We start from the raw sequence: 19,868 nt of genomic DNA, 5'->3' as shown, positions 1-19,868 counted from the left end.
GAAGAAGAGTTACTCTTTTCCCTTGGAGGAGAGGTATTGTTTTCCCATATTTCTTGTTATCCGGCGTGATTTCTTGTCATCTGATGGATGGTGTATTTCTTTCAAATTCTTGAAATTCAGTCTGAATGTTCAGAAGCAAGCAGACAGAGGTGATCTAGAATCTCTTTGCCATTCTGTTGTGATCGCTGGTGCAGCAGATTCAGTAGGTATTGAGGAATATTTTAACCCTATTAGTATTTGGATGTTTAACTACAATGCTCTTAGATCCTTCTTTTTTTTAAAAAAAAGAATTATTTTATTTAACTTTATTTATTATTATTATCATTGTTATTTTCCAGTTTGATCAGAGAGAGACAGAGAGAGTGAGGAAGTGAGAAAGCAAGCCACCAGGTCCGAGACTTGAACCATGGTTGGCCATGTGGGAGTCCAGCGCCCCTAACCACCACGCCACTTGCCAGCCCTCTTAGATCCTTCTAAAAACACATTAAATGGATATTGGAGAGTGGAGAGACAAGAAAAAGAGAAATGCAAAAGAGAACAACAAAAAGAAAAAAAGTAAAAAAAAGCTGAAAAAAATTGTAATTACTGTTTTCCTTTTTTTAAAAAAAAAATCACAAAATAGAAAACTGCGCGGCACGCTTTGCACTAGTTCACAGGAGCCATGTGGAACCTCCTTCTGCCCCATGTGATTTTTCAAGCTGCCGGAGTCCAGGGCTTGAACTGTGGTCAGTCATGGAAGTCTGGTGCCTTAACCATGATGCCACCAGTTGGTCTTATATTCTGAGTTGTAAAGGTTTGTGTTTGGGCTAGCAGATGACTGGTTAAGGCACTGGATCCACATGGCCATTTGGATGGTTTGAGTCTTGGATGTGGCCGCTTGGAAAACACTGGACTCCTGCATACCTGCCCAAAATCCTGAGAGAATGAAGTGATTGTAGCATCAGCATGCTCCCTGGGGAGTGATTTCTTACTTTACCTGTCTGTTGTTGGGGAGTGCGTGTGCCCTGTAGAGAGAATGGGATGTGTGTGTATATGTGTGTGTGTATTATGTACATACAGGCATACTTTACTTTGTGTGTTTTTACAAACTGAAGATAAGTGGCAACTGTCTAACAAATCTTAGTGCTGTTTCCAATAGCATATTCTCATTCTATCTTATATTTTGGTAATTTGTAATGCAAATGTTTTCACTACAACTGAAAAGTGATTTTTGATACAGTTGTTTGCACCATCAACCACACTCCAGTAAGATGGTGAACTTAGTGAATATGTGTGTACTGACTGGTCATGCTCCATCTCCCTCTCTTCAGGCTTCTTCCCTGGGAAAATACTGAAATGCCAATTACTGGGTTGTAGGAAACGTCATAATGTATTTTTCTGTTTCTATGCAAAAAATGCCATGACTTTTCTGATGCCCTCTAATAACCTCCAGGTATCCTCCAAGTGGAAGGAAGAGTTAGATATCTCTCACTTTAAATAAACCAGAAATGATTAAGCTTAGTGAAGAAGGCATGTCAAAGCTGAGATAGGCCAAAAGCTAGACATCTTGTGCCAGGCAGCCAACTTGTGGTTGTAATTAGAGGGTAAGTTACTTGGAATGGAATTGTCGAGTCAAAAGATAAAACAGCATTTTACATTTTGATGACTTGGCCAATTTTCACAAAGATTTTCTGGTTTGTTTATTAGTATTTTGAATTTGCTATAGGGTGTATGTGCTCACCAGAAACAGAAAACAAACTGCCAGATCCATGACTCAGAGCTGCAGTCAGCCATGTGGGAGCCGTGTTTCAACCACCATACCCCCTGCCGGCCCCAGGATTTTAAATAACTTGTGAGTGTGTCCGTTTTACACTGCAGGCATCACTGTGAGCTATCCTAATTTGAGCAAGGAAAAAAGTGTAGACAACTTTAGAAAGTCTTTCAAAAATACTGCAAAGTTAAATCAAGATTTTGAGCTGGCTGGTGGGCATGGTAGTTGAGGCACTAGACTCCTCACTTGGTTGGCCGTGGTTTGAATTCTGGACCTGCTGGCTTGCTTTCTCACATTCTCTCCTCTCTCTCTCTCTTTAGTCAAATTAAAAAATAATAATAGGGGTTGGCAGATGGTGTGGTTAAAGGCACTGGACTCCCACATGGCCAACATGGTTCAAGTCCTGGACCTGTTGCCTGCCTTTTTCACTTTTCCTCTCTCTCTGGTTAAATTGGAAAATAATAATGAAGTTAAAATAATTCTTAAAACTCTTCGTTGAAATGCTTTACACTTTTCCACAGAATAGAAACTAAAATAACCTCGGGAACCAGCAGTTAGCATAATGGCTATGTTGCTGGACTCCCACGTAGTCGACTGCGGTTTGCGTCCCGGACCCGGTGGCTTAAAACTAATGCTGGGCGCATGTGCGTGCGTGCCCAAGATCCCGAGAGGAGAATGGAGGAGAGGGGATTGCGGCGAGACCATCCCCCCTAGGGGGTGATTTCTCACTTTCTGTCTCTCTGCAGCTCTCTGTCTGTCTGGTGAGCGCATGTGCCCTATAGCGAAAACCTCTCCAAAAAAAAAAAGAAGAAAGTAAAATAACCTGTTACACAAATAGTCACAGATACTGTCCTCATATTTTTACCATACACGAGTATTGTCTAAAACATGTTTTCTTTGTAGCAGGGAGGCCCCGCCAGCACTGTCCTTGGCTGAGTTCATAAATCTGTTGTAACTGTGCTTCCCTATTCTCTGACTCTCCTCTCCTGCGAAGTTTTGTTTCCTGGCAGTTAATTCTGCCACTGCCATAGCTACTGCTGCTGCTGGAACACCATAGCCACCTTGATTTCGCCGTTTGGCAAAGTATTGACCTCCACTGCCATAATGGTCAGAGCTTCTGTCTCCAAAATTTCCGCCGTTCGTGGGTCCAGAACTTGAAGATTGATTGTTGTAATTAACAAAATCATCATGGCTACCATCACCTCCAAAATTGCTTCCATCATTCCCAAATCCATTATAGCTATCCTTACTTCCACTGCATCCACCATCATGGTAGCTGCCACCAAAGCTGTCACAACCACTGAGGTTTGCTCCACAACCAAATGTCAGTACCACCAAAACCACTTCTACAACCACCACCCGTTTCCAAAACCATTTTGACCTCTTGAGCTGGAGGAAGCACTAGTCATCTCTTGGTTGGGCAGGGCTTTCCTTCATAGTTGTATTTCTAAATGACAACCTTTTTTGTAACTTTAATTTTTGACTAGAGAGAGAGAGAGAGAGAGAGAGAGAGAGGGAAAGTAAGAAAGCAAGCTGCCAGGTCTGAAACTCAAAATCACAGTCGGCCATGTGGGAGTCCATCGCCCTTAACCACATGCCATCTGCTGGTCCCTTGAATGACAATCTTATCAACAAAGTCATAATCATCAAAAGGTTACAAAAGCAAAGCCACTGTTTTTTGCCACTGCTTTGGTTAGTTGTGAGTTCAGTCACTTCAATTTTCCCATATTCGAAATCTCTTACATGATGTTCTTCAGTGTCTTTCTTTTTTTTTTTTTTTTTTAAAGAGATTTTTGCTATAGGGCATGTATGCTCTCCTGAGAGACAAAAAGCAAGAAATCACCCCCTGGGGAGATGGTCATGCCACATTCTCCTCCATTCTCCACATCCCTTCTCCATTCTCCTCTTGGGATCCTGGACACACACGCACACATGCCAAGTGTGAATCCACTGGGTCCGGTACTTGAACTGTGGTTGACTACCTGAGAGTTCAGCAATGTAACCATTATGCCATCTGCTGGTCCCCAGTGTTTTTAATGCCACCAACAAAGATCTTTAAGAGGGCACTCGGTATTTGGGATTCTTTTCTTGAGACAGTCCTCTTTGGTTCCACAATTCTTCCACCCCTTGGTGTGGTCTTGCATTCATGGCTGCATCCACCTCCTCCACAGTGGCACACGTGACATACCCAAAGTCCCTGGGGCATTTCATGTTTGGATCTCACATTACCACATAGTCCATGATCATTTCCCATTGCTCAAAATGGCTCCTCAGGCTCTCATCTGTTGTTTCAAAGCTCAACTTTCCCATAAAGAGTTTCTGCAGCTGTTCTGGCACTTTAGGAGCCTCTGACTTAGACATGACGGCAATGGGAAGAGAGACTTGAGCTGTGCTTTCCTGGCATCGTCCACAGGCAGAACCCTATGAATGAGCATTTAGCCATAAAAATGTACATAATCAGAAGACCGTATGCCAACATATTCGTAGTGGTTATCTTAAATGCATTAACCACTTAATTTCATTATATCATAATTGCTGTAGTAGTAGTAATGGTAGTTAACTTTGTCAGTGTAATATCCTAAATTGGTTATAGATCCTTAGATATAGACACATTTGAGACCAGCAGTTGGCGTAATGGCTATGTTGCTGGACTCCCATGTAGTTGACCGCACTTTGAGTCCCGGACCTGGCAGCTTAAACTCACACTGGGCGCGTGAATGTGCGTGCCCACTCAAGATCCCGAGAGGAGAATGGAGAAGAAGGGATTGTGGTGTGACCATCCCTCCTGGGAGGGGTGATTTCTCACTTTCTGTCTCTTGGTATTTCTGGCGAGTGCGAGGGCATGCCCCCTGTAGCAAAAACCTCTCCGAAAAAAAAAAAAAAGAAAAAGAAAAAGAAAAAAGAAACATTTTACTTTTACTCACAATACCTGTCCTAGTGAGCAAAAGAAATGTTTTGAGGAATGGATGTTTCCCCGCAATGTGGACAACCATTTACGATTTCCAAGTTTACCAGCAGGTGGTGGAAGAGAGTTAAAATTCAAGGATCTTAAGGGCTTGAGTCCTGAAAATCAAGCCCAATGTATCATGAGAAAGCTGGTGAAATTTTCTAAGACTTTAAAAATAACACAAATATTAAAAATAAAAATGTAGGCAATTCAAATTTTACCTAAAATATTTGTCCCAAATATTTAAAGCTTCCAAGACAAATCTTGGTACATCTTTGGTACTTTGTTTCTTTTTATGAATTATTTATTTATTATTACTATTTTTTACATGAGTTTTGCCAGAGAAAGACAGAGAGAAAGAAGGGGAGAGTGAGAAAGCAAGCTGCCAGGTATGGGACTTGAACCACAGTAAGCCATGTGGAAATTCCAGCGCCTTTACCACCACATCACCTGCTGGCCCAGTACTTTATCTCCCTAGTCAGTACCATTTCTTTTAATTTTATAAATATATGTGTACATATATACATATAATATTTAATTACTGCACACTCATATTCAAATGGTTTTTATTTACTTTTCAAAAATAAATTTTGGGGGCCAGCAGGTGGCATGGTCACACTTCAGTCTTTTCTCCATCTCTCCCTCCTTTTGCGATTTTGAGCATGCTTCCCAAGTGTTTTCAGGCTGCCAGGTTCAGGACTCACACTGTGTAGTCTGCCATGTAGAATGTAGCTGTCAACTGCAGCTCCAACTCCACACACTGACATGCTGTCTCTCCCTGCAGTTGGTTTAGCCTGTTCCCCCAGTGCCTACTATGGCCCCTCCTGCCGCTTGATGGAGCTGCCAGGCTTCTCTACCTTCACTCTAGCCTCACTATTTACTATTTATTTGTTTGTTTATTTATTTATTTATTGAAGAGGTTTTTGCTATAGGGCGGGTGCGCTATCCAGAAAGAGACAGACAGAGACAGAAACCGAGAATCACCCTCTAGGGGGGATGACCATGCTGCAATCCCTTCTTCTCCATTCTCTTGGGATCTTGGGCATGCATGCACATGTGCCCGGCGTGAGTTTAAGCCACTGAGTCCAGGACTCCAACCACGGTTGACTACATGGGAGTCCAGCAACATAGCCATTATGCTAACTGCTGGTCCCTATTTATTTAAAAATTTTTTTAAAAATTTAACTTATTTTAATTTGATCAGAGAGAGACAGAGTGAGCAGGAGATACACCACCTACTGGCCCCTAGCCTAACTATTTAAATCCCCCCCCCCCCGGGCGCCCCCGCCAAAAAAAAAAGTGAAAAACAGGTCAATGGATTATGCCCTTGGAGAGCCCCAGGGCTGGAGGCCATGCTCCATCTTTGTAGATGTTGATGACTTTACTGGGGGGAGTCCATCACAGTGGGACTGGGGGGTGGTATTACAGGGACAGAACCTTTTTGCTGTCCTTCCAGTCATCCCAGCAGTTGCCCTTTCCCTGTGCCTGGACCCATCTACCTACCGCCTGCTCAAGAGGCAAATGCTTACCTGTCTAGGCTGGGGTTGTGGGCTGGGCAGGAGCCAGTCTGGGTATGCTGGACCTTCATCCTCCCCGCTGAGCACCTACTCTTTGCCCAGGTTTGCTCTGCCTAGGAATGACGTTTGTTTTCGTCTCTGGCCCTGCTAAGATGGGCAAAAGTCTGACCTTGATTCTTCTTCATTCCTTAAGTAAGTTGTGATTTTGGGCAACTCATTCACCCTGTTGGCCATCATTTTGTCACAGAGGTGCTGTTACCTACAAAGGTCAGGTGATCTGACTTGTCTTGGGGTTATATTTACGGGTATGGAGGAGTAAAGGGCCAGGAAAGAAGCTTGGGTTCCTGCTGGGGCAGGATTGGCAGAGAAGTCTTTGGTCCTGAGAGCTGGTGGGAAGTCTGGGACGAGCTGAGCTCCTGAGTGCCCTGTGAAAATCCCACTAAGCAACCTCGGGTCAAGAGCAACAGCCTCAATGACCTTTCCGTGACACTTTGTACTAAACTGTGCTGGGGGCGGAGGAGGGGGTCCTGATGAGTAGCAGGTGAACACCCTGTGGTCGTCCACCAGAATCGCTGAAACGTCAACACCCTAAGCGACGCCGGCGTTGTCAGTCCCCGGGTTTCATGGAGTATACCCTGTGTCCTCGAGGCCACCCTCTGACCGGGCTAGAACAAGCCTCCTTCCGCCACACCACAGAGCCGAATTTCTCCGCAAGGGATCTTGAAGGGAGGTTGCCGGGCAGGTCCTGGATCCACGATGGGGGAAGGAGACACCAAGTTCTTTCCAATCCCCAAAGGCCACCTAATGGGAACGGAGTCAGGGCTGCCTTATGATCGTAGCCTGACTCCGCCGGTTGTAAGTCATCTCGGTCCCCGCGCGGGCGCACCCCTCGCGGCGCGCACAGCGCGCGCAGTCTCTGGCCCTCCAGCGCCGGGGCAGGCGCAGAGCTCGGCTCCCGCTCCCGCCGTCCGAATTGGGAGTGGCTTAGGGCCTGGGGGCGGGCTTTCCTGAGCGGCTGGGGAACGCAGAAGTCGCCAGTCGGGACTGCGGGCTGTGACAGTCAAACTCCCGTGCGATCCCACGGCCACCTCGCTCTCCTCCGCGCCCACCGTCACGCCGGCATGACGGGCTCTCTGTTCAAGGGGAACTTTTGGGTAAGTCCGCGGGCGACAGCCATAGCCGGGTTCGGGCCCGGGCGAGGGCAGGAGGTCAGCGCGGAGCGGCCGGGCGGCGGAGCCTCGGTGACTGTGCGCCGCGCGGTGCGCCCGGAGCTCGGCTGGGCTCCGGTGTGAGGGGTCGCCAGGCCGCGGTTCTCCCTGGGTCCAGGCCCTGTACTACCTCATGTCTGCAAGTCCCGTACTCCGGGGGGCCAGGTATAGCCCAGACTCCCTAGAACCTGGACGCCCTCCCTCATTTCTCAGAGGAGAAAACCGACACTCACGGGGAAGAACGACCCACCCGGAGAGACGCGCGGTGGCTCCGGAGGTTGAGATGTGATCGATTTGGGGGGACTGGGGTGGGGGCGCGTGAGCTTCGCCCGGCCGACCGCGACTGACACTTCTGAGGGGTCTTTTCCAGAAAAAGTACAGCCCTTTCTCTGCAGAAGCTTTGCCCAGTCCAATAGCTCTGTTTTCTGAGCCCCCTTCCCAGACTGTCGCCCTGCCAGTCTGGTCACCACGGATAGGCAGAGGCGCGCGTGAGACTCTAGGAGCTGGGGAGACTTCCAAGCCGGGGAAGGCATACCGAGCGTGGAGGGCCGGCCCGCCCAGCCCGGAGGCGGCAGGTCTGCCCCTCTTGCTGGGCTAGTCCTCCCGCACTCCTCTCACTCCTCAGGCGCCCCCTCAGGGGTCCTGCCCCTCATTCAGAGCATCTGCCCTCATTCCTCCAAGAGAGGAGTAGGAAGCTGCACACCTCGAGGAAGAGCTTCCGAGTGCTCAGCTCCTTGCTTGGGCTCCTGTTTGCGGCCCTTTAGCCTCTGGGTTGCCTACAAGTCCCCCTTCTCTGTCGGGGACTGCTGGGTGGAGAAACCTGGCCCTGCTATCCCAGGGACAGTCAGGCCCTTCCAAGTGAGGGCCTCCTGGGGCACTACCCACCTGCAGGGTGCAGGGTAGTGAGAGATTCGCAGACAGGGCCAAGGACCTCACATCAGGCAGCACAGGAGGCCCGGGAGTTCTTTAGGTTAATATAAGGCTTAGGGGGTCTCATTACAGAAACTGGCATAAAGCAGGTCAGGAGGCTTGCCTTGGCCCCCTCAAAGTGTGATATGTGGTTTTCAGATTTCAGCCCAAATGCCTCTTCTGCCAGGAAACCTTTCCTGATTGCACACAGTAAGCTGTATTAACCTGTTCACATGGTGTACATTCTGTTCCTTCATAGCATTGGTCATTTTAAGGGTTTGAATCTGGAGGTCTACAGGCAGGTGAGCTCCTGGGTCAGGCACTGGGCCTGCTCAGTAGTACCCCTGCCTCCTGTAGGGGCTAGCACTCAGCGGGTACTTGGCAGGTGTTTGTGACATGAATAAGCTGGGTCTGTAAGGGTAGCAGGGCATGGGCGTGGTGAGAACGGCAGCCCCTATCCTCAGAGAGCCCCCAGGCTACTATCAGGCAACCCCCCAGCTATTCTCTAAGCCCTCTTTGCAGGAATGGTTAGGGGAGAGAGGCAGGGTTGAGTTCTGGACTGAGAGTTAGAGGTAAGGTAAAGGTCTGGGGGACAGAACTTCTTGGGTATACACTTTCATAAAGTTCCTGAGATCTAGAGTGACAGTTGGAAAAGGTGTCTTCCACCTCTGACTTCCTGTGACCATTGATATGAAATAGGAAAGCAATCACAGCTCACAGTACTGCACAGAGATCGGTGTCGAGCGCTACTCTAGGTCCTTTGTACGGGCTGCTCGTGGAAGCCTCACATCTCCTGTGGGGCAGCTTTGCTGTTCCATTTTACAGTCGCTGAGAGGTTAAGCAACAGTTTCAAGATCCTAGAGCTGGTTTCTGTTTTTGTCTGTTTGTTTGTTTTGTTTTGTTTTGCTATGGGGCAGTGTGCTTGCTGGAGACAAAGAGGGAGAGAGAGAGAAAGTGGGAATCACCTCCCACGGAGGATGACTATGCTGCAATTCCTCCATTTTCCTCTTGGAATTTGGGGCATACATGCACATGAGCCTGCATGTTTTTCAAGCTGCCAGTTCCTGGACTGATACTGCAAAGCTGGCCATTTGGGATCCAGTGACTTAACCTCCATGCCATCTGCTGGACCCCTAGAGCTGTTAGACAGTGGGGGAGGGCTGTGCCTAGGCTAATGGTGCACCGAGTGCCTAAATGAGACTGGTGCAGAGTGAGCGCATCCCTGAGTCCCTGTCTGCACAGCCCCTTTGGCACTGACAGAAGTGACTGGTGTGTTATTGTTTGCATCTTCCTCCAGCTCCCACCATGCACTCTTGGAGGGTAGGCACTCTGTCACCGTCAGCTGAGCCCCAGCTGAGCAAGGCCTGCCACAGTACCTTACCTAGGGAGTCCCAGGAATCAGGCAGACAGGACGCAGTCAGCCAAGACTTGGGAGAGGAGGCAGTTGAAGGAAAGCTGTTCATGACCTAAAGCTGCCTGCAAGGTTTTCCTGCTCTGTGGGAGCAGAGCAGGCAAAGCTTTTGCTGGAACTGAGGTGACAGCAAAATGTTTGTGTTTCAGGGGTGAGAAAGTGTGATTGGCTAGGTTTGAAAACTCAAGCGCGTATCGGCTTACTAGATTTAGTGACTATTTATGAAGTAACTTCTCTGCCTAAATTTTGGAGGGTAGATTCCTCATAGGAAGCCAGATGAGAAGGGCAGGCTTTGGTCTTGAACACCTGACCTCAACAATGTGGAGGAAGAAGGGGCTGAAGGTGGGGAGAGTCCATAACGGAGGGGCCAGAGGTAGAGGGGTCTGTTCTAGGGTGCAGACCATGGAGAGAGAGAGAGGACAAAAGAGAGATGGACAGTCATAAAAGGGGTCAAAGCCACAGGACAAGACAGCCTGAAGGTGAGCAGTGAAGAAGAGGCTCTGAGTAAGGGGAACCCAAGAATGATGTGGGCCCCAGAAATAAGGAAGTCAGCAGGAGGAACTGGTTGGTGGAGAGGAGGAGGAAGACGAAGTGCTATTAGCAATATTTACCCACAGGTGTAGTCCTGGCCAAGCCCCAGGCCAGCAGGCTGCTGAGCCCTTCTGTGCCCAGCCCCCTACCCTCAGCATCACTGGGTCAAGCTTGCTGGATATGGGCAGGTCTTGGCAGGGGCTCAGGATGAGTGTCCAGGAGAGGAGCAGGGTGCCAGGCAGTAGGGTTTGAAAGAATCTTAATATTTTATTGTATTAATATTTTTAAAAAATTGCCATGGTGGATGGAGTGCTGGACTCCCACATGTCCAACTGGGGTTTGAGTCCCTGACCTGCCAGCCCTCATAGGACTGTTTGGAGGATTAAACCAGAGTACAGTGCCTGGCACATAATAAGCACTTGTCATTGTCAGCTTGATTGTCATCAGCAGACAGATGGCAAAGGGAGACAGTTACTCTAAGAGAAGGAATGAAGAGGTAGATCCAAAAAGAAGCCCTCTTGGTGAAGGCTTGTATTAGGGAAAAGAAGAGCATTCTGAAATTTTTGAGAGGCCCGTGGCCAGATTAAGTATGTCCCTGAACAAGTAGGAATTAACATACACTTTATCAATAGTCTTATTTAAATATTCCATGAAAGTATTTATTTCAAGGAAACTTTTGGTGTATTTGTTTCAAAATGGAATATTCAATTCTTTTTTCAAAATGTGGCCAGAGGGTGTGTGTGCTATGCAGAGACAGAGAGTGAGACATTAAGAAAGCACTTTTCATTGGGACCAGCAGTTAGCGTAATGGCTATGTTGCTGGACTCCCACGTAGTTGGCCGCGGTTCGTGTCCCGGACCCGGTGGCTTAAAACTCATGCCGGGCGCTGTGTGCGTGCATGCCCAAGATCCTGAGAGGAGAATGGAGGAGAAGGGATTGTGGCATGGCCATCCCCCCTGGGGGATGATTTCTCACTTTCTGTCTCTCTGTCTCTCTCTGTCTGTCTGGCGAGTGCATGCGTCCTATAGTGAAAACCTCTCCAAAAAAAAAAAGAAAGCACTTCCCAGGGGCATAGCCACACACTATTCTCCTTCATTCCACCCTCAGCTTTTTGGGCAAACATGCACACAAGCCTGTTGTGTCTTTCAGGTCAACGGGCCCAGGACTTGAACCACACCATTGGCCATATGGGATGTAGTTGCCTCGAACACCACCTCACTAGCTGGCCCAATCATGGTTCTTTAGAACTGGGATCAGGGGCCAGCAGGTGGCGTGGTGGTTAATGCACTGGACCCCAACAAGACTGATCGCGGTTCAGACCTGGACATAGCATCTTAAGGTCACATTGGGGGGGGGGTGTGTGTTTGTGCCCCCAAATCCATGGAGGACACTGGAGAAGAAGGGATTGCGGCATGGCCATCCCCTCTAGTAGGAGGTGATTTCTCGCTTTCCCTTTCTCTGTCGCTGTCTCCAGCAAGCGCACATGCCCTATGGCAACAACCTTCAAACTGGGATCGGCCCCACCTGAAATTGCCTGCTATTGGCACATGAGCATGTGTCATTTCTTCTACTTTTCCCTACGCGTACCTTCTTTGTGCTGCTTAAGCAGTATGTGATTTGTCTTGGTTAACTGTAATGGTACCTTGTCGGAGTAAGACAGCAACTGTAGACATGGTTTCCAGAGCTCCAGGTGAATGGCCATGCCACAACGGAAGGAAAATCCCTGTCTTTGCCATGCTCAGACACAAGCGTCTTTCAGATGTGGATAGAAGGGTTTGAATCTGGAGGTCTACAGGCAGGTGAGCTCCTGGGTCAGGCACTGGGCCTGCTCAGTAGTACCCCTGCCTCCTGTAGGGGCTAGCACTCAGCGGGTACTTGGCAGGTGTTTGTGACATGAATAAGCTGGGTCTGTAAGGGTAGCAGGGCATGGGCGTGGTGAGAACGGCAGCCCCTATCCTCAGAGAGCCCCCAGGCTACTATCAGGCAACCCCCCAGCTATTCTCTAAGCCCTCTTTGCAGGAATGGTTAGGGGAGAGAGGCAGGGTTGAGTTCTGGACTGAGAGTTAGAGGTAAGGTAAAGGTCTGGGGGACAGAACTTCTTGGGTATACACTTTCATAAAGTTCCTGAGATCTAGAGTGACAGTTGGAAAAGGTGTCTTCCACCTCTGACTTCCTGTGACCATTGATATGAAATAGGAAAGCAATCACAGCTCACAGTACTGCACAGAGATCGGTGTCGAGCGCTACTCTAGGTCCTTTGTACGGGCTGCTCGTGGAAGCCTCACATCTCCTGTGGGGCAGCTTTGCTGTTCCATTTTACAGTCGCTGAGAGGTTAAGCAACAGTTTCAAGATCCTAGAGCTGGTTTCTGTTTTTGTCTGTTTGTTTGTTTTGTTTTGTTTTGCTATGGGGCAGTGTGCTTGCTGGAGACAAAGAGGGAGAGAGAGAGAAAGTGGGAATCACCTCCCACGGAGGATGACTATGCTGCAATTCCTCCATTTTCCTCTTGGAATTTGGGGCATACATGCACATGAGCCTGCATGTTTTTCAAGCTGCCAGTTCCTGGACTGATACTGCAAAGCTGGCCATTTGGGATCCAGTGACTTAACCTCCATGCCATCTGCTGGACCCCTAGAGCTGTTAGACAGTGGGGGAGGGCTGTGCCTAGGCTAATGGTGCACCGAGTGCCTAAATGAGACTGGTGCAGAGTGAGCGCATCCCTGAGTCCCTGTCTGCACAGCCCCTTTGGCACTGACAGAAGTGACTGGTGTGTTATTGTTTGCATCTTCCTCCAGCTCCCACCATGCACTCTTGGAGGGTAGGCACTCTGTCACCGTCAGCTGAGCCCCAGCTGAGCAAGGCCTGCCACAGTACCTTACCTAGGGAGTCCCAGGAATCAGGCAGACAGGACGCAGTCAGCCAAGACTTGGGAGAGGAGGCAGTTGAAGGAAAGCTGTTCATGACCTAAAGCTGCCTGCAAGGTTTTCCTGCTCTGTGGGAGCAGAGCAGGCAAAGCTTTTGCTGGAACTGAGGTGACAGCAAAATGTTTGTGTTTCAGGGGTGAGAAAGTGTGATTGGCTAGGTTTGAAAACTCAAGCGCGTATCGGCTTACTAGATTTAGTGACTATTTATGAAGTAACTTCTCTGCCTAAATTTTGGAGGGTAGATTCCTCATAGGAAGCCAGATGAGAAGGGCAGGCTTTGGTCTTGAACACCTGACCTCAACAATGTGGAGGAAGAAGGGGCTGAAGGTGGGGAGAGTCCATAACGGAGGGGCCAGAGGTAGAGGGGTCTGTTCTAGGGTGCAGACCATGGAGAGAGAGAGAGGACAAAAGAGAGATGGACAGTCATAAAAGGGGTCAAAGCCACAGGACAAGACAGCCTGAAGGTGAGCAGTGAAGAAGAGGCTCTGAGTAAGGGGAACCCAAGAATGATGTGGGCCCCAGAAATAAGGAAGTCAGCAGGAGGAACTGGTTGGTGGAGAGGAGGAGGAAGACGAAGTGCTATTAGCAATATTTACCCACAGGTGTAGTCCTGGCCAAGCCCCAGGCCAGCAGGCTGCTGAGCCCTTCTGTGCCCAGCCCCCTACCCTCAGCATCACTGGGTCAAGCTTGCTGGATATGGGCAGGTCTTGGCAGGGGCTCAGGATGAGTGTCCAGGAGAGGAGCAGGGTGCCAGGCAGTAGGGTTTGAAAGAATCTTAATATTTTATTGTATTAATATTTTTAAAAAATTGCCATGGTGGATGGAGTGCTGGACTCCCACATGTCCAACTGGGGTTTGAGTCCCTGACCTGCCAGCCCTCATAGGACTGTTTGGAGGATTAAACCAGAGTACAGTGCCTGGCACATAATAAGCACTTGTCATTGTCAGCTTGATTGTCATCAGCAGACAGATGGCAAAGGGAGACAGTTACTCTAAGAGAAGGAATGAAGAGGTAGATCCAAAAAGAAGCCCTCTTGGTGAAGGCTTGTATTAGGGAAAAGAAGAGCATTCTGAAATTTTTGAGAGGCCCGTGGCCAGATTAAGTATGTCCCTGAACAAGTAGGAATTAACATACACTTTATCAATAGTCTTATTTAAATATTCCATGAAAGTATTTATTTCAAGGAAACTTTTGGTGTATTTGTTTCAAAATGGAATATTCAATTCTTTTTTCAAAATGTGGCCAGAGGGTGTGTGTGCTATGCAGAGACAGAGAGTGAGACATTAAGAAAGCACTTTTCATTGGGACCAGCAGTTAGCGTAATGGCTATGTTGCTGGACTCCCACGTAGTTGGCCGCGGTTCGTGTCCCGGACCCGGTGGCTTAAAACTCATGCCGGGCGCTGTGTGCGTGCATGCCCAAGATCCTGAGAGGAGAATGGAGGAGAAGGGATTGTGGCATGGCCATCCCCCCTGGGGGATGATTTCTCACTTTCTGTCTCTCTGTCTCTCTCTGTCTGTCTGGCGAGTGCATGCGTCCTATAGTGAAAACCTCTCCAAAAAAAAAAAGAAAGCACTTCCCAGGGGCATAGCCACACACTATTCTCCTTCATTCCACCCTCAGCTTTTTGGGCAAACATGCACACAAGCCTGTTGTGTCTTTCAGGTCAACGGGCCCAGGACTTGAACCACACCATTGGCCATATGGGATGTAGTTGCCTCGAACACCACCTCACTAGCTGGCCCAATCATGGTTCTTTAGAACTGGGATCAGGGGCCAGCAGGTGGCGTGGTGGTTAATGCACTGGACCCCAACAAGACTGATCGCGGTTCAGACCTGGACATAGCATCTTAAGGTCACATTGGGGGGGGTGTGTGTTTGTGCCCCCAAATCCATGGAGGACACTGGAGAAGAAGGGATTGCGGCATGGCCATCCCCTCTAGTAGGAGGTGATTTCTCGCTTTCCCTTTCTCTGTCGCTGTCTCCAGCAAGCGCACATGCCCTATGGCAACAACCTTCAAACTGGGATCGGCCCCACCTGAAATTGCCTGCTATTGGCACATGAGCATGTGTCATTTCTTCTACTTTTCCCTACGCGTACCTTCTTTGTGCTGCTTAAGCAGTATGTGATTTGTCTTGGTTAACTGTAATGGTACCTTGTCGGAGTAAGACAGCAACTGTAGACATGGTTTCCAGAGCTCCAGGTGAATGGCCATGCCACAACGGAAGGAAAATCCCTGTCTTTGCCATGCTCAGACACAAGCGTCTTTCAGATGTGGATATGCACAGGTGACCGAAGAACCTGTTCTAATCAAGTAAATGAAAGGAGTGCCTTCTCATCTCAGGGGATTTCCAACTCCTCACTTGGCTTCGAGGCCCAAACTGCCCTCATTAGGTCCTCTAGATATTTATTTTGACCCGGTCTTCCGGATTCCCAATGCTCTTGGGCCAAGCCAGTTTCCTAGTCGCTGCCCCAGCACCCTACTCCTGCTGTGAGCAGGGCCTCTCTCTCTGGCTGGGGTTGACCAGGGCAAGTCTTGAGGATGTCTGAACTTGCCCATTGTTTTGCTGTCAACCCATGGCTCTCTCTCTTCTCTAGGCCTTTTTTTTTTTTTTAAGAATTATTTACTTAATTTTATTTACTTATTATTATTATTGTTTTTTGCTACAGGTCACATGTGCTCACCAGAGAGAGATTATCATTAGTTTAATTCGCTACAGGTCACATGTGCTCACCAGAGAGAGATGGGGCCGGGGAAAAGAGGGGGAAGGTGAGAAAGCAAGCTGCCACGTCCAGGACTCGAACCATGGTCATCTATGTGGGAGTTTGGTACCTTAAGCACTACAACAATTGCTGCCCCTCCTTTTTTTAATTTCAGAGGGTACACATGTTCACCAGAGAGAGACTGAGAAACAGACAGAGGTAGAGAGAGAGAAGAAGAGGGGAAAACATCCTCTAATGGGGTGTGGTCGTGCTGCAGTTCTTTTTCCTCTAGTTCTCCATCATGTTGGGATTTGGGGCATGTACGCGCACACACACATATGTCTGGTGTGTTTTTCAAACTGTAAGGGGCCGATCTTCAAGGCTCACGGTCGGTCATATGGAATCCAGGAGGCCTCTTCAAGCCTCCCTCCCAACCCATCCACTTTTTTGGTGGAGGTGGTGGTAATGTATGTGCATGGTCTCACCGTGCTGTGTTGCTCCTGCCTTAGCCTTCCCTAGCAGTTGGGACTACAGGAACCTATCACTGTGCCCAGCCTTTCAGGGTGGGCTGGGAAATGAACCAGGTCTTCTGTGTGGCCTCGGCCTGTGGAGCAGCAGCTTCCAGCACACACTATTGCAGCTGGGTCTGCTCCAAGCCTTTGAGCAGTCTAGTCCTTCTGGGGCCTTCCTGGAGTTTAAGGGGTGCTGCATCCAGCTTTCCTCAATAGCTTTTCTCTATACAGTGTTCCAGGTCAGTGTAGGAGGCTGCCTTTTTCCTTTTCTTTTGGAAAAATAAATAGAAGAAACATGACTTATCACAACAGACTGTCCATGCTGACCCATGTGCTATTTTGTACAATGTTTAGGCTGTTGGTCTGTTTGTCTTCTTTTTTTGTGTTTTGTTTTGTTTTGCTATAGGGTACATGTGCTTGCCAGAGAGAGAGAGAAACAGAGAGAGAAAGAAAATGTAAGAAATACCCCCACTCCCAAGGGTATGGCCATACTATAGTCCCTTATCCTCCATTCTCTTAGGATTTTGGGCATGCATGCACACACACCCATTGTGATTTTCAAGCTACAGGTCTGGGACTCGAACCACGTTGCTGGCCATTTTTGATCCAGTCACCTTAACTACTTGCTGGCTTGTTAAGGTTTTATTTAGAAAGAATTTCAAAGGTACAGAGATCTCAAGAGTGTAAAGACTTCCTATCAACACTGCACTCCAGTTACCTGATGGTAAACTCCATTTACTGCCTCAGCCTTGCTCTCTCTCTAGGTAAACAGAGACCTGTAGTTTCCCCTTAACTACTGGAAGAAATATCCTTGTCTTGAAAACAATAATCGCTGTTTATGTTGTTCTGACATAAAGATGTTTTCTTCAAAGCTAATTAGTATACTATAATTATATCTCTATTTTCTCACTTTCTCTCTCTCTGGTGAGTGCGTGTGCCCTTTAGAAAATTACAAAGTAATAATGATAAATGCAATGATATAATAATTCTTAAAAAAATAAAAAATCTGGGTTGGTCTTGGGGCACAGTGGTTAAGCATGACACATGGAGAACCAGATCCCACATGGCTGACTGCAGTCTGAATTCTGGCTCTGGTAACTTGAAAAACATGCTAGGTGAATGTGTGTGCCCCAAATCTCGACATGAAGGAGGAATGGAGTAAAGGGAATTGAATCATGACTATGTCCCAGTGGGGGGATATTTGTGCTCTTTCTCTCTTCTTTTCTCTAGTGTGTACTTGTGCTCCTGGCATTAAAAAAAAAAAAAAAAAAAAGTCCTTCCCACCGTATCTTGCTGTGGAGCTCCCAGGCCCTGGTTCCAAGGTTTTGCTCCAGCCTGCCACATAGCTGCCATTCTGGGCTTTCCTTCAGTGATCTCTCATGTTGGAGCCACTGTTTTCCAGATGCTGTGTCATCTAGAGCCCTTAAAATCATAACTCAAGGGACCAGCAGTTGGTGTAATGGTTATATTGCTGGACTCCCACATAATTGACCATGGTTTGAGTCCTGGACCCGGTGACTTAAAACTCACGTTAGGCGTGTGTGCGTGTGTGCCCAAAATCCTGAGAGGAGAATGGAGGATTTGGCATAGCCATTAATTTGCTAATTTCTCACTTTTTATCTCTCTGTCTCTGGTGAGTGCATGTACCCTATACCAAAAAGCTTTCTTTAAAAATAAAACCAACAAAAACAAACATAGTCATGTCAGTCAAGTCATGACATTCCGCTGTTTAAATTCCTTCAATGGCTTCCCATTGTACTTGAGTCCAAAAGTGACCATGGCCCACAAAGCCACGTCTGACAGCCTCGCTTACCTCCCCGAGCTGTGGCCTGCCATCTCCCCAGCACTTACTGTGCTACAGCACCCCCATGTACCACGATGAATTATTGTTTCCAGCTGAATGATTAGACTGCTCCTGCTGCCTCTGCCCGTGGCATCCTGCACGTCCCCTCCTAGGGCACATCCACAGTCCTTTAATTACGTCTTGAATGTTTACCTCCCTTTAGATTGTAAGTTCCCTGAGGTGTGCTGTTCAGCACTGTGTCCTCACCTCCCTGCTGGTGCAACAGACACTCTGAATATTAGAATGAATGAATGCGCAAGTGAAGGAACAGTGAGAAACTTATGTGGCAGTGAGTGGTGGCTACGCATCCTTGTCAACATTCTGTCCTCGCATTCCCTTTAGTGGAAGTGTCTTTGCATGGTTTAAAGAACCTGTTCTACTATGACTGGATAGTGGCCTTGTGCTCAGAAGAATGACATGGCCAGGGTGAACTCTGGCTCCAATAGAAGTCTTATACCCAACAAGGGGACGGCACCCACCTAAGGGGCAAAGCCCACATGCTTGCGGCTGACCCCCCGGTGAGAGAACAAAGGAGAAAACACAGCAACAAATTGAAGAAGGGAACTTCTTCCTCATTCACTTCATAATCTCAGGCAGCTCCACTCAACTATCTATAAAGTTAAGTACCAGCAGGGACCAGCAGTTAGCGTAATGGCAATGTCGCTGGACTCCCACGTAGTTGACTGCGGTTTGCGTCCCGGACCCGGTGGCTTAAAACTCACACCGGGTGCGTGTGCCTGTGTGCCCAAGATCCCAAGAGGAGAATGGAGGAGAAGGGATTGCAGCGTGGCCATCCCCCCGGGGGGTGATTTCTCCCTTTCTGTCTCTCTCTCTCTCTCTGTCTGGCGAGCGCATGTGCCCTATAGCAAAAACCTCTCAAAAAAAAAAAGTTAAGTACCAGCTTAGGTAGCTGCTGTGGGGTCTCAAAGAGAGAGATACACACAGCTCACCTTTAGGAAATTATTATTATTATTTTGAGAGTTTTTTGATATAGGGCACATGTGCTTGCCAGAAAGACAGAGAGAGACAGAGAGACAGAAAGTGATAAATCACCCCCCAAGGGAGAATGGCCACACCACAATCCTTTCTCCTCCATTCTCCTCTTGGGATCTTGGGCACACAGGCACACGCACCCGGTGTGAGTTTTAAGCCACCGGGTCCGGGACGCAAACCGCAGTCAACTACGTGGGAGTCCAGCGATATAGCCATTATGCCAACTGCTGGTCCCAGGAGATTATTATTATAGCCAACTGTGGTGGGTGCATGTATATGCATGCCCCAAATCCCGACAGGATGAAGGAAAGGAGACAGGATCACAATGTGACCTATTGGAGAGGTGCTCTCTCCCTCTCCCTTCCTCTTTCTGTCTCTGTCTCTCCCTGGTGTGTACACAAGCCCTCTGGCAAGAAAAAAAGAGACTATTATCCACTCAAAGAGATATATCTCATGGCACTTAAAAATAATGGCTTTTAATATTAATTTTTTAAAAAAAGAATTATTGGGACCAGCAGTTAGTGTAATGACCATGTCGCTGAACTCCCATGTAGCCAACCGCAGCTCGAGTCCTGGACCTGGTGGCTTAAACTCACGCCAGGTGCGTGTGTGTGTGTGTG

The 19,868-nt window shown here is 48.1% G+C and overlaps 1 protein-coding gene across 1 annotated transcript in view; it reads left to right on the top strand.

The window, feature by feature from the left end:
• Positions 1–7,152: 7,152 nt before the first annotated feature.
• Positions 7,153–19,868, top strand: part of PSTPIP2 (proline-serine-threonine phosphatase interacting protein 2) — a 120,661-nt gene continuing 107,945 nt past the window's right edge. Inside the window, exon 1 of the mRNA XM_006144409.3 lies at positions 7,153–7,368. Within this exon, the coding sequence (XP_006144471.1) occupies positions 7,336–7,368 (33 nt within the window). The 5' untranslated portion in view covers positions 7,153–7,335. The remainder of the gene's footprint in view (positions 7,369–19,868) is intronic.

Source organism: Tupaia chinensis, unplaced genomic scaffold (assembly GCF_000334495.1).
Source record: "Tupaia chinensis unplaced genomic scaffold, TupChi_1.0 Scaffold000119_1, whole genome shotgun sequence".
Taxonomy (NCBI): Eukaryota; Metazoa; Chordata; class Mammalia; order Scandentia; family Tupaiidae; genus Tupaia; species Tupaia belangeri.
Note: the sequence above shows the minus strand (reverse complement) of the source record. Positions and strands in the feature narration are given on the sequence as shown.